Source organism: Salmo trutta, unplaced genomic scaffold (genome assembly GCF_901001165.1).
Source record: "Salmo trutta unplaced genomic scaffold, fSalTru1.1, whole genome shotgun sequence".
Lineage (NCBI taxonomy): Eukaryota > Metazoa > Chordata > Actinopteri > Salmoniformes > Salmonidae > Salmo > Salmo trutta.
In genome coordinates this window covers 4,442-19,852 of record NW_021822544.1, presented here as the reverse complement: position 1 = coordinate 19,852, position 15,411 = coordinate 4,442, and the positions used below count along the sequence as shown (strand labels likewise).

The following is a 15,411-nucleotide window of genomic DNA, read 5'->3' as shown; positions in this document are numbered from 1 at the left end:
GTGCTAGCTCAACAAACATACATTTTGTCAACAAGAAGTACAACATTACAAATCTTTTACGAGATGAGAGTTAATGAACTTGCCATCTGTAGTATCGTATTGCTTTGGAATCGTGGCACCGTACATACTTACGAGGAAAAAAAGGCTCGTTTCTCGACATATACACTGACTTTGAGAAGGGAGTGCGTGATGATTAGCTTAGCAACGACGTGACGCAGCATGACAACGTGAACGCGATTAGTCGACATTCTGCTGGGTGGGGCGTTACGCGTTCTTCATTCATTGGATTCCTATCTCCTTCCTATAATATCTCTCGCAACGCACCATGCAATGCACCCTGGACTAAAGAGGCAGAAACATGTCCTAGACCCTCTGTTAAATAAAACATTTCTCAAGGTAGGAATTTCGCAAAAATATGAACTATGGCTAATTCAAGAGAAAACGTCCTCCTGAGTTATGACATAGGCCAGTATTGATATCTGACATGTATGATAGACGTTTTCACCATCTAAAAGTCCTGCTGCCTGGTCTAGTCCTGCTGCCTGGTCTAGTCCTGCTGCCTGGTCTAGTCCTGCTGCCTGGTTTAGTCCATCTGCCTGGTCTAGTCCTGCTGCCTGGTTTAGTCCTGCTGCCTGGTCTAGTCCTGCTGCCTGGTTTAGTCCTGCTGCCTGGTCTAGTCCTGCTGCCTGCTCTAGTCCTGCTGCCTGGTCTAGTCCTGCTGCCTGGTCTAGTCCTGCTGCCTGGTCTAGTCCTGCTGCCTGGTTTAGTCCTTCTGCCTGGTTTAGTCCTGCTGCCTGGTCTAGTCCTGCTGCCTGGTCTAGTCCTGCTGCCTGGTTTAGTCCTGCTGCCTGGTTTAGTCCTTCTGCCTGCTACAGATGAGAATGACCTGAGTCATTTATTTTCTCTCGCTCTCTCGCTTACTCTTTCTCTTTCTTTCTTTTTCTCTCACTTCCTGTCATCACTTCCTGTTGAACGCGAGACGAGGAAGAGCTCGGTTTGTTGTTTTGTAAAGTTTTGAAAGTCGTTTGAAAAAGTTTGGTTATATCTAGCTCCCTTTTGAGTTTGGATCCAGCGACATGGTTGGCATCAGTTGATGGGACGCTACTATTTGTCCAGTGATCCTGCTGACCAAGAACAGGTCTGAGGAGCTGTTTGGCATAGCAGCTAGCCTAGCTGTTAGCTAGCTGCCTATCAAGCTACCAGGGTTTTCCTGAGGGCTTCAACGCAGCCCGCGGGAGGTTAGCCTTTGCAGCTGGGACAGAGGATTGTCTCTGGCTTGTGGCTGTCTAGACCCCTGATATTTTGTTGTTGTTGTTGCTGTTGTTTTCAATATTCCCTACGACCTGCCCTGTCTGAAACTGCGAGGAGTAACAGCGTAACCTACTGTTGTTACCATGCCAAACACCAAAGCCGGTGGGAGTACCATTGAGGACAGTGGTGTCTCTCGATCACAGGTGAAGGATATTTTAAACGAACAAAAATAGTTCTACAAGCAGTTGTTACAACAAAAACAAAATAGCTTCAAGTGTTTTGTCCAAATACTGGTGGATTCAACTAATAAAAGAATGGACGACCTGACCAGAGAGATCCAGGACCTGAAGAACAGTTTGTAGTTCTCCCAAGAACAGCTCGATGAGTTTAAACAGGAGAATGGCAAGGTGACAGAAATCATTGAGAGAGGACATCAGTTCTGTATGTGAATCCATGATAACAATGACAAAAATTATCTCAATGGACAATCAAGGCGGAACAACATGGTTGTGGATGGAATTGCAGAATCTCCACATGACACCGGGACGGAGTCTAAGGACAAAGTGAAGGAAATTATCTCTGAGAAACTGAAGATGGACCACAGAAAGATTGAGGTGAAGCACGCCCACAAAACCCAACAGCGGCCCAGGTGACAGGCCCAGTCCGATAGTGGTCAATTTCCTGAGGTTCAAGGACAAGGTAGCTGTGGGGACATTGCTTACATCCGCTATGACAGGCTCATTGTCCACCCTCCTTCTCAAAAGCCTGGAAGGGATAAGAGAGCCAAGCCGATGGGTTTGTAGCTTCAACCCCGTAGCACACACACACACACTTACACACACCAACTGACTAATGGACTGCTGAATGTATATTCTTTTCTCTTGCTTGGTTTGCTCTTTTCCATATTATGTCTATCGCTGATAAGCTACCCAGGAAAAAGCTGACAATAGCCCATATTAATATATGTAGTCTTAGAAATAAGGTTCATGAAATCAATAACTTCATATATTAGCATCAGATAACATGAATATATTAGCCATTTCTGAGACACACTTAGATAATTCATTTGATGATACAGCAGTATCAATACAAGGATATAACATCTACAGAAGAGACAGGAATTCTTATGGGAGAGGTATTTATTCAGAGAGGTGTATGCTTAAAGAAGATCTTATGTCAATTGTTATTGAAGTGTTGTGGTTGCAGGTTCACTTGGCACATCTAAAGCCTTTTCTTTTGGGGTGTTGCTATAGGTCACCAAGTGCTAACAGTCAGTATCTAAATAATATGTTTGAAATGCTTGATAGTGTATGTGATGTAAACAGAGAGGTCTACTTTCTTGGGGATCTGAATATTGACTGGTTTTCATCAAGCTGTCTGCTCAAGAGGAAGTTTCTCACTGTAACCAGTGTCTGTAATCTGGTTCAGGTTATTAATCAACCTACCAGGGTGTTTACAAACACTACAGGAACAAGATCATCCACATGTATTGATCACATGTTCACTAATACTGTAGAACTTTGTTCTAAAGCTGTATCTGTACCCATTGGATGAGGTGATCACAATATAGTGACTATATCCAGGAAAGCCAAAAGTTCCAACAGCCAACTTAAAATAGTGTCTAAGAGATCATACAAAAGATTTTGCTGTGACTCTTATGTGGATGATGTTAAATATATTTGTTGGTCTGATGTGATTAATGAGGAGCATCCAGACTCTGCACTTGATGAATTTATGAAATTGCTTCTTCCAATTATTGATAAACATGCACCTGTTAAGAAACGGACTGTTAGAACTGTTAAGGCTCCATGGATTGATGAGGAACTGAAAAACTGTGTGGCTGAAAGAGATGGGGATAAAGGAGTGGCTAATAAGTCTGGCTGTACATCTGACTGTTTGACTTACTGCAAATTGAGAAATGATGTTACTAAACTCAACAACAAAAAATGATAAACTGTATTATGAAACCAAGATCAATGATATAAAGAATGATGGGGAAAAACCTTGGAGTACTTTAAATGAAATTATGGGCAGAATTTCATCGAATCAGATGGCTTATTCATCACAAAACCATTTGATGTTGCCAATTATTTTAATGATTCCTTCATTGGCATAGTGGGAAAACTTAGGCAGGAAATGGCAACAACGAACAGTGAGCCATCGTACTCATGTATAAAAAAAAGAATACTGAAAAAGCATTGCAAGTTTGAATTTTGTAAAGTTAGTGTGGGAGAGGTGGGAAAAGTATTGTTATAGATCAATAATGACTGTAACGGCTGTCGTCTGAAGAAGTGGACCAAGGTGCAGCGGAGTTAGTGTTCATTATTAGAATTTAATATAAACAACGTGAACACTATACAAAACAAGAAAAGAGCAAACCGACAGCAAACAGTCCTGTCTGGTACAAAACACTGACAGAAACAATTACCCACAAAACCCAAAGGAAAAACATGCTCCTTATGTGTGACTCCCAATCAGCAGCAACGAGCTTCAGCTGTGCCTGATTGGGAGCCACACACACGGCCCAAAACAAAGAAATACCAAAACATAGAAAAAGGAACATAGAACGCCCACCCAATGTAACACCCTGGCCTAACCAAAATAAAGAACAAAAACCCCTCTCTATGGCCAGGGCGTTACAATGACAAACCTCTTGGCATTGACAACTTAAATGGAACGCTACTGAGGATGGTAGCAGACTCTATAGCCACACCTATCTGTCATACCTTTAATCTGAGCCTAGAGGAAAGTCTTTGTCCTCAGGCCTGGAGGGAAGCCAAAGTCATTCTGCTACCCAAGATTGGAAAAGCGGCCTTCACTGGTTCTAACAGCTCTTAGCTGTGTTTAAAATTGTGTTTGACCAAAAACAATACAAATTAACAACAGACTTTCAGCATGCTTATAGTGAAGAACACTCAACATGTACTGCAATGACACAAATTACTGATGATTGCTTGAAATAAATGTATAATAACATTGCGGGAGCTGTGATGTTAGATTTCAGTGCAGCCATTGATATGTTTGACTATAACCTGTTGTTGAGAAAACATATGTGTTATGGCTTTTCAAACTGCTATATCGTGGAGTCAGATCTATCTATCTAATAGAACTCAAACGGTTTACTTTAATGGAAGCTTCTCTAATGTCAAACATGTAAAGTGTGGTGTACCGCAGGGCAGCTCTCTAGGCCCTCTACTCTTTTCTAGTTTTACCAATGACCTGTCACTGGCATTAAACAAAGCATGTGTGTCCATGTATGCTGATGATTCAACCATATACGCATCAGCAACCAGAGATAATGAAGTCACTGAAACCCATAACAAAGAGTTGTAGTCTGTTTTGGAATGAGTGGCCAGAAATTAACTAGTCCTGAATATCTCTAAAACTAAGAGCATTGTATTTGGTACAAATCATTCCCTAAGTTCTAGAACTCAGCAAACTCTGGTAATGAATGGTGTGGCTGTTGAACAAATTGAGGAGACTAAATTACTTGGTGTTAGCGTAGATTGTAAACTGTCAATAAATATTGATTCAATGGTTGTATAGATGGGTAGAGCTCTGTGCATAATAAAGAGACGCTCTGCTTTTTTGACACAACACTCCACAAAGGAAGTCCTGCAGGCTCTAGTTTTATCTTATCTTGATTATTGTCCAGTCATATGACCAAGTGCTGCAAAGAAAGACTTAGTTAACTAAGCTGCAGCTGGTCCAGAACAGAGTGGCATGTCTTGCTCTTCATTGTGATCAGAGGGCTAATATTAATACTAGTTGAGAAAAGACTGACTGCGCCACTTCTTGTTTTTTTGGCAACATTAATGTGTTGGAAATTCCAAAATGTTTGCATAGTCAACTGATACACAGCACTGACACAAACAATTACCAGACTTGCCGCCATGGGTCTTTTCACAGTCCCCAGGTTTAGAACAAATTCAAGAAAATGTACAGTATTATACAGAGCCATGAGTGCATGGAATTCCCTTCCATCTTACACAGCGCAAGTGAACAGCAAACCTTGTTTAAAAAAACAAATAAAGCAACACTTCGCGGCACAACGCCTCCCCCCGATGTGACCTACTTTTTGTGTGTTTGTATTGGCATGTACAGTATGTGTAACTGATAGATGCACACACACACACTTCATGTTAATGTTTTTAAATGTATGTAAATTCTAAAGTCTTTTCTCTGTAATGTCTTTTCCGTTATACGTCGGCCCCCAGTAAGACTAGCTGTTGCCATTGGTGTCGGCTAATGGGGATCCTAATAAATCCAAAATTCAAATCTCTGTTTCTTTTTTTCTCTCTCTCTCTCTCTCTCTCTCTCTCTCTCTCTCTCTCTCTCTCTTCCTCTCTCTCTCTCTCTCTCTCTCTCTCGCTCTCTCTTTCTCAGTGTTTCTCCTTCTCTCTCTCTCTCTCTTTTTCTCTATCTCTTTTTTTATCATCGCCATCACCACACCACTGCTATCATCACCACTACACTACTATCATCGCCACACCACTACTATCATCACCACTACACCACTACAATAACCACTACACTACTATCATCACCACACCACTGCTATCATCACCACTACACTACTATCATCACCACACCACTGCTATCATCATCACTACACTACTATCATCACCACTACACTACTATCATCACCACACCACTACTATCATCACCACACCACTACTATCATCACCACTACACCACTACAATAACCACTACACTACTATCATCACCACTACACTACTATCATCACCACACCACTACTATCATCACCACTACACTACTATCATCACCACACCACCACTACACTACTATCATCACCACACCACCACTATCATCACCACACCACTACTATCATCACCACTACACTACTATCATCACCACACCACTACTATCATCACCACTACACTACTATCATCACCACACCACTACTATCATCACCACTACACTACTATCATCACCACTACACTACTATCATCACCACACCACTACTATCATCACCACTACACTACTATCATCACCACTACACTACTATCATCACCACACCACTACTATCATCACCACTACACTACTTTCACCACCACTACACTACTATCATCACCACACCACCACTACACTACTATCATCACCACACCACCACTATCATCACCACACCACTACTATCATCACCACACCACCACTATCATCACCACTACACTACTATCATCACCACTACACTACTATCATCACCACTACACTACTATCATCACCACACCACTACTATTATCACCACTCCACTACTAACACAGACCACACCACTACTAACACAGCCCACACCACTACTATCATCACCACTACACTACTATCACCACCACTACACTACTATCATCACCACACCACTACTATTATCACCACTACACTACTTTCACCACCACTACACTACTATCATCACCACACCACCACTACACTACTATCATCACCACACCACCACTATCATCACCACACCACTACTATCATCACCACACCACCACTATCATCACCACTACACTACTATCATCACCACTACACTACTATCATCACCACACCACTACTATTATCACCACTCCACTACTAACACAGACCACACCACTACTAACACAGCCCACACTAGTACTAACACAGCCCACACTACTTCTAACACAGCCCACACCACTACTAACACAGCCTGTACCACTACTAACACAGCCTGTACCACTACTAACACAGCCCACACTACTACTAACACAGCCCACACTACTACTAACACAGCCTGCACCACTACTAACACAGCCTGTACCACTACTAACACAGCCCACACAACTACTAACACAGCCCACACCACTACTAACACAGCCCACACCACTACTAACACAGCCCACACTAGTACTAACACAGCCCACACTACTACTAACACAGCCCACACCACTACTAACACAGCCCACACTAGTACTAACACAGCCCACACCACTACTAACACAGCCCACACTACTACTAACACAGCCCACACTAGTACTAACACAGCCCACACAACTACTAACACAGCCCACACCACTACTAACACAGCCCACACCACTACTAACACAGCCCACACTACTACTAACACAGCCCACACTAGTGCTAACACAGCCCACACTACTACTAACACAGCCCACATCACTACTAACACAGACCACACTACTACTAACACAGCCCACACCACTACTAACACAGCCCACACCACTACTAACACAGCCCACACCACTACTAACACAGCCCACACCACTACTAACACAGCCCACACTAGTACTAACACAGCCTGCACCAGTGCAATAGAGACTGCGTCATCTGTGGATCTGTTGGGGATGTATGCAAATTGGAGTTGGTTCTAGTGTTTCCTGGATAATGGACAGGTTAACTTAGACAGGTTAACTTGGTGTTCTTGGGCACAGGGACTATGGTGGTCTGCTTGAAACATGTTGGTATTAAAGGTTAAAATGTCAGTGAAGACACTTGCCAGTTGGTCAGCGCATGCTCGAAGTACACGTCCTGGTAATCCGTTTGGCTCAGCAGGCAAACGTTTGACAATTCTACCGGTGTGTATGAGTTTTTAAGCAGCACCTTACAGTATATAACGTGGTGTCTCTCTGTCTGTGTCCTCTCCTCCAGGCCTGTATAAGATGCCCTGGAACCCGGAGCATGCCCAGTCCCTCAGCCAGTCCCTCAGCCAGTCCCTCAGCCAGTGGCCTGAGCAGCACCTGGATGTGTCCTCCACTACCTCCTCACCGGCCCACAAGTCTGAGCTTTACGCTGCTGGCCGCGCCCACGGCCGAGGTGGCTCCGCCCACGGCTACGCCTGGGCCAATGATGACATTTCAGCCCTCACCGCCTCCAACCTGCTGAAGAGCTACGCAGAGAAGTACTGTGATGTTCTAGACTCGCCATATGATCGTCCACCGGGGCCCGCTGCAGGGGCCTACCCAGAGCCAGGGGCTTTCGGGGGCCTTATTGGCCTCAAGACTGAGCTGGAACCCTGGCCCCTGAGCCACAGTGCAGAGGGGCTCTACCCTGGGTCCCTGGACGGTCTGTTGGGCCCTAAGGCCGGGGCAACGTCAGCAGGGCCCCCAGGGGCCAGCAATATGTCGGGGGTCAACAGTAACCTCTCAGAGTCTTGTTATAGTGGTAGCAGCTCCTCCTCTGGCTCTCACTCAGGTGACTACAACCGCCCCAGCTACAACGGTACCTACGTCTCGCCTGGCTACTGCCCCCAGCCCCCCTCAGCACTCCCCCCTGCCTCCCTCCAACACCCCCTCCAGCCCACACCCACCCTGTTGCCCAGCTACTCCCTCTCCACCTCGGTCTACAACTACCCCCCCAGCAGCTACCCCCACCAGCCTGGCCTGGGCCCCACCTACAGCCACCCCTCTGCAGGGTACTTATCCCCGGGGCTGGCCGCCCCCACTCCCCTCCCCTCCCGGCCCACCGTGGTCGGGGGTAGCTACGGCTACCAGGAATCCGGAGGTGGGTTGAAGAGGAAGGCGTTTGAGATGTCATTGGACGAGGAGGAAGATGGCTCTAGATACAGTAAGTATACAGGCTATGACCCAGTGAAGCCCGGAGGAGGGGACTCTCTCTCTCCCTACAGAGTGGGAGATAAAGAAAGCAGTAGCTTCACCACGGACAGCACAGATCCCCAGGCCTTCAAGCCCAGTAAGCTCTCCTCCCAGCCCCTCGTGTCCCCTCCGTACAGGGTGGCTTTAGCAGGGGACTACAGCCCACCAGCAGGGATGACTGGGGAGAACGTAGGAGGAGGAGGGGGGTCAGAGAACCAGGGCTTCACCCAGCAGCAGCACCACTCCTCCCTGGCCCACAACAATAAACTCCCCTCCCTGCATGGCCAGGGCCATTCTGGGTCTGGACCAGGGGAGTCGAGCAGCCTGAAGAGTCCAGACCCCAGGCTTCTGGATCTAGTCAACGGGGAGGTGCTGGACTGTAGCCCGGCCCTGCTATGGGGGGAGCTGGCTGGGCTGACCCACGTCAAGGCTGCTCTGGAGGAGGAGCTGCTGTGGCCCTGTCTTAGGCCCAGCCCCACTGTCCGCCCCCCAGCCACCGTTCTGTTATTCGGCCCCCGGGGAGGCGGGAAGACCACCCTGGCACGCTCTATGGCCTCCCAGCTTGGGGCCTCCTTCTATAGGCTCAGCGGGGCCATGTTAGCCTCTAAAGGCAAGGCTGAGGCTGAGGGGATCCTGGGGGCCACACTGCAGGTGGCGGGGTCGAGGCAGCCCTCCGTGGTGCTGCTCAGTGAGGTGGAGGCTATGGAGAAGGAGGAGGGGCTGAGGCAGGTGTTGCTATCTGCCCTGGAGAAGGCCCAGATGGAGTTAGGGTTGGCGGGAGGAGCCCCTGGGCTGGTGATCATGGTGTGTGCCACCGGTAGGCCAGACCTGCTCCAGGATGCTGTGCATCGGAGCTTCGCCAAGCGCTACCACGTGGGCCTGCCAGACGCTTTTTACACAAAGCCTAGTTGAGCGCAACGTGCATCTCGAGTTAGTTAGGATTCCATCCAAAGATCCTGATTATTCGTGATCCAAGACATAAATCAGTAATGTGTTGTCAAGGTGACGTGGTCCAAGGAAATGGATAATCAGGGTCCTGTTTATGAGGCACCAAACAAAATAAAACATACAGAAACAGGGAAGGAACAACCTGGATTTGTCCAATAAGAAAAACGTATTTTCGATTTCCGTTGCAAAACAGACTGAATAGGGGCAGGACTACCTGGACTCGTCCAACATAGAACGCATTTTTGTTTTCCATTGCAAAACTTTTTTAAACGTTTGCCCTAATGAACAGGACCCAGGGTTGATTAGGGAGAACCCCCTGTCGACTGACTGCTACTCTCAGGACTTTATTCATTACCAGTCCTCTCCTGTGGTGTTTTAGATTTCATTACCTTATTCATTACCAGTCCTCTCCTGTGGTGTTTTAGATTTCATTACCTTATTCATTACCAGTCCTCTCCTGTGGTGTTTTAGATTTCATTACCTTATTCATTACCAGTCCTCTCCTGTGGTGTTTTAGATTTCATTACCTTATTCATTACCAGTCCTCTCCTGTGGTGTTTTAGATTTCATTACCTTATTCATTACCAGTCCTCTCCTGTGGTGTTTAGATTTCATTACCTTATTCATTACCAGTCCTCTCCTGTGACGTTTTAGATTTCATGACCTTATTCATTACCAGTCCTCTCCTGTGGTGTTTTAGATTGCATTACCTTATTCATTACCAGTTATCTCCTGTGGTGTTTTAGATTTCATTACCTTATTCATTACCAGTCCTCTCCTGTGGTGTTTTAGATTTCATTACCCTATTCATTACCAGTCCTCTCCTGTGATGTTTTAGATTGCATGACCTTATTCATTACCAGTCCTCTCCTGTGGTGTTTTAGATTGCATTATCTTATTCATTACCAGTCATCTCCTGTGGTGTTTTAGATTTCATTACCTTATTCATTACCAGTCCTCTCCTGTGATGTTTTAGATGTCATGACCTTATTCATTACCAGTCCTCTCCTGTGGTGTTTTAGATGTCATGACCTTATTCATTACCAGTCCTCTCCTGTGGTGTTTTAGATTACATTACCTTATTCATTACCAGTCCTCTCCTGTGGTGTTTTAGATGTCATGACCTTATTCATTACCAGTCCTCTCCTGTGGTGTTTTAGATGTCATGACCTTATTCATTACCAGTCCTCTCCTGTGGTGTTTTAGATGTCATGACCTTATTCATTACCAGTCCTCTCCTGTGGTGTTTTAGATGTCATGACCTTATTCATTACCAGTCCTCTCCTGTGGTGTTTTAGATGTCATGACCTTATTCATTACCAGTCCTCTCCTGTGGTGTTTTAGATGTCATTACCTTATTCATTACCAGTCCTCTCCTGTGGTGTTTTAGATGTCATGACCTTATTCATTACCAGTCCTCTCCTGTGGTGTTTTAGATGTCATTACCTTATTCATTACCAGTCCTCTCCTGTGATGTTTTAGATTTCATTACCTTATTCATTACCAGTCCTCTCCTGTGATGTTTTAGATGTCATTACCTTATTCATTACCAGTCCTCTCCTGTGGTGTTTTAGATGTCATGACCTTATTCATTACCAGTCCTCTCCTGTGGTGTTTTAGATGTCATTACCTTATTCATTACCAGTCCTCTCCTGTGGTGTTTTAGATGTCATGACCTTATTCATTACCAGTCCTCTCCTGTGATGTTTTAGATTTCATTACCTTATTCATTACCAGTCCTCTCCTGTGGTGTTTTAGATGTCATGACCTTATTTAGCATCATTATTGGTCATTTGGTGTGTGAAAAGAGCTTAGGATCTGTTTGAACAACTATATATTTTTTTTAACCTAAAAGATCAATAGTAGCTCATCGTCTCTTATCATTATATGTTGTTGACTTAAAACATAGCTTCTCACCAAAATCATGACATCATGACCATTACTATAATCAAACTTAAAAAAAAACATTGAAATGGAACATATTGGTCATGAGACTGGGCTGTATTTGATTATAGACTGGGTGGTTCGAGCCCTGAATATTGATTGGCTGAAAGCCGTGAGACTGTATACCACGGGTGTGACAAACATTTCATTTTACTGTTGTAATTACGTTTGTAACCAGTTTATAATAGTAATAAGGCACCTCAGGGGTTTCTGGTATACTGTAGGGCCGATGTACCACAGCGTTGCATTGTTCCTAAGAACAGCCCTTAGCCGTGGTATATTGGCCATATACCACACCCCTCGGGCCTTATTACTTAAATATACAACACTATAATTCAAAGACATAATGTCAACACATTTATTTGAATGTTGATTTATCACACATTCGTTCACCAGTTCCTGAGAATGTTGCTTTAATACAGCGTATAACACACACAGGCACAGTAAGGCAAGATGGCGGCTCCTTGGAGGTTGCTTTAATACAGAATATAACACAGACAGGCACAGCAAGGCAAGATGGAGGCTCCTTGGATGTTGCTTTAATACAGCGTATAACACACACAGGCACAGTAAGGCAAGATGGCGGCTCCTTGGATGTTGCTTTAATACAGAATATAACACAGACAGGCACAGCAAGGCAAGATGGAGGCTCCTTGGATGTTGCTTTAATACAGCGTATAACACAGACAGGCACAGCCAGGCAAGATGGCGGAAGTCTTGTTTGAAATGCTCAGGAAAAATGTCTTTACCTCAGAAATTTGAAATAAAGAATGTATGTAATCTTCAGGTCTTGGTGGAGAGAGTAGAGGAGGAGAGAAAGAGGAGGAGAGAAGGAAGAGGAGAGAAAGAGGGGGAGGAAAAAGAGAAGAGCCCAAACAGAGTCCTGTTGCATACACACTGCAGCTGTCTGTGCATATACCTTTGGGGAGAAACTTGAAAATGCTACAAAGAGTAACATTGAATGTAATTCAGGTATTTCACAGGATATTTGACGCCATAAAATCAATGGTTTTATTATTATATATGAATATAAATACATGTTTTTAAATTTGAATGTCGATTTTTTTTGGTGGAAGGCTGGTTGTGTTTATGAAGTGTTATGTTGAACACAGAAAGTATTAATTTTTTGTTGGACAAACTGTTTACAAATCAACCCAAAGCATTGTGTTTACATGTACTATTCACAAATGAATGTTATATACATATTTTATTGTAATAGATGCAATTATTCAATGAAAGATATAAAGAAAAAGGTGCACATTTAAATTACACTTATATTTCAAACCTGGACACAGACAAGATATAACAGAAGAAAATAGAAAATGGACCTGAAGATGACGTCTAACAATAAAAACAGGGAGCCTAGTGGTTAGACCGTTGGGCCGGTAACCGAAAGGTTGCTGGATCAAATCCCCGAGCTGACAAATCAAGGTCAAAAATCTGTTGTTCTGCCCCTGAACAAGGCCGTTAACCCACTGTTCCCCAGGCGCTGAAGACGTGGATGACGATTAAGGCAGCCCCCCGCACCTCTCTGATTCAGAGGGGTTGGGTTAAATTCGCAAAACACATTTCAGTTGAATGCATTCAGTTGTACAACTGACTAGGTATCCCCCTTTCCCTAATCAGTATTATGCTTATGTAAAATACAATACTAGATATAACATGTAGACAAGCCAGAGGAAAATATATTCACAGGGTTGTGCTATCGCTACCACTCTGTTTAACAACAGTCTGGAAACATGAGGTCATTCAGTTCAGTTCGGTACTGACGTGATGTCATGAATACTGGTCTGTTACCATAGTTATGTAGACTGGAGGCGCGCTGGAGGATGATGTAATGTTCTTATTTTTCCTCTCCCCCCCAATGCAATCTCATTATGGTAGTATCACACCCCCCTTCTTTTGGAGTGGCATTGCTCTGATTGGATATATCACCACTCTGGCCTCCCAGTGTCCTCAGTACAGCTGGTGTCTTCAGTCATGCCATACAGCTGGGTCAAACACACTGACCCCAGGGTTCAGGCACATATTGATCACTTTGTCTCAAATGGTACCCTATTCCCTTTATAGTGCACAACTTTTCACTAGGGCCTTGGTCAAAAGCAGTGCTCTATATAGGGAATAGGGTGCCATGGGCCACATGGTAGGTCTAATAAAGTAAAAATACATCTTAAACTAAGCAGGAGAACTCAGCCTTATGAAGGTACTGAGAGATGGGTTAAATATGTAATCATTTATATGCAACTACATTAAGATACATAATTGATAATAATCATTACAGGCTGTTGTAATTAGCTTTCAGATAGAGGTGTTGCATATCAGGCAGGGCCTAGGGCTTGAGGCCAACTGTCATAGTTTAAAACAGAGGTAATGAGAGTTTAGTTCATGATTAGCAGCCTATATCTATACTATAATTAGTCAATGTGATTCGTTAAACATCTTTCAGCCATTTCACCAGGCTCAGATTCCCCAAAACATCCATGTTTGTCAAACATGTAGAATTTGGTTGAATATACTTATTTTGTTAATTTTTCTGTTAGCTGTTTTGTTGTTTTTAGTTAATGGATTACCTCGCTAAACATATATGTTACTGCTTGATGGTATCAGTCCGAGTTAATTAGCAGGAACGGCTCAGATCATTAGAAGGTATTGATGATTGGGTGAGGTAGCCCTTTTAAAGTACAATGACCTCACAATGTCTGACTGATTTCTTGGAAAAAGACTTGGTGATAAACTGATTATCACAGAATAGTCACCCAATATGACTAAATAGTCATAGGATAGTCACTAAATAGTCTCAGATTGAACAGAAATACTGAGAGAGAAAGCCCTGTCCTGAATTGATCTGGGATAATGCTATAATGCCAAAGTTTCAAATGAGATTCCTACTTATGGAGAAATTGTTTCACCAATGCAGCAGCATGTTAGGATTTTGTGTTCATATCACTGAAGTCCATCACGTCTACAATACACCTGTTTGTAATCAGTGTTTTGCCTTTATAAAGCCAATGAGGAAATAAAAAATATGAACAGTTTGTCCAACAAAATAGCCTTTCGTTAGCTGTTTTTAATCTATTTTTACAGTGACTTTGTTTTTGGTTCTTGTACATTTTCTGTAACCATTTCTACCTCATTTTGCAACATATTGTACATGAAGTATTGATTTCATGTCTGTTTTTTTGTCTGTTTTCAAACTGATAACAATGTTTTTGAACTGTATTAATGGTCTACCTCAGAAAAGACTACGTTAAGAGAAGAGTATCACACACTATTAAACAGAAATGTGTCAATATTGAACTGTGGCATTGTCAGTCATTTGTTAATACATTTTTTAAGGACATTACGACACTTTATTTAGACAGTTATAAAAGGAGAAGAGGATACAGGCAGGTGGGAGAAACAGTGGGAAGGGTGGATGCAGGGATTGAACTCCGGTCGGGAGCTTCATACATGTGCCGGAAAATGTATCACTCAACCATGGCCTGCATGACATAAGTGTTTTGGATCAGGTGTTCTCATTTCGCATTTCAATTGGATTGTTAGATTTCCAATTCCAGAAGATGCAGGAATGACAGCATGGCTCCTTCTTACCTCACTCTACATCCATATCCTGGGCTGACCCCAATGTTAAGGTCAGAGAAATCACTCCAATTGATGAAAATATAATTTAATGATTCAGAACACTAAT

At 43.7% G+C, this 15,411-nt stretch overlaps 1 protein-coding gene across 1 annotated transcript; it reads left to right on the top strand.

Moving 5' to 3' along the window:
* Window positions 1-7,891: 7,891 nt before the first annotated feature.
* Window positions 7,892-10,373, top strand: LOC115182591 (putative fidgetin-like protein 2). The gene has a single exon (XM_029744121.1). The coding sequence runs from the start codon at window positions 7,899-7,901 to the stop codon at window positions 9,741-9,743; it is 1,845 nt and encodes a 614-aa protein (XP_029599981.1). The 5' UTR covers window positions 7,892-7,898; the 3' UTR covers window positions 9,744-10,373.
* Window positions 10,374-15,411: the final 5,038 nt, after the last annotated feature.

What these genes read in the sequence shown, in the direction of transcription:
- LOC115182591 (XM_029744121.1), top strand. Translation starts at nt 7,899, where the DNA reads ATGCCCTGGAACCCGGAGCATGCCCAGTCCCTCAGCCAGTCCCTCAGC.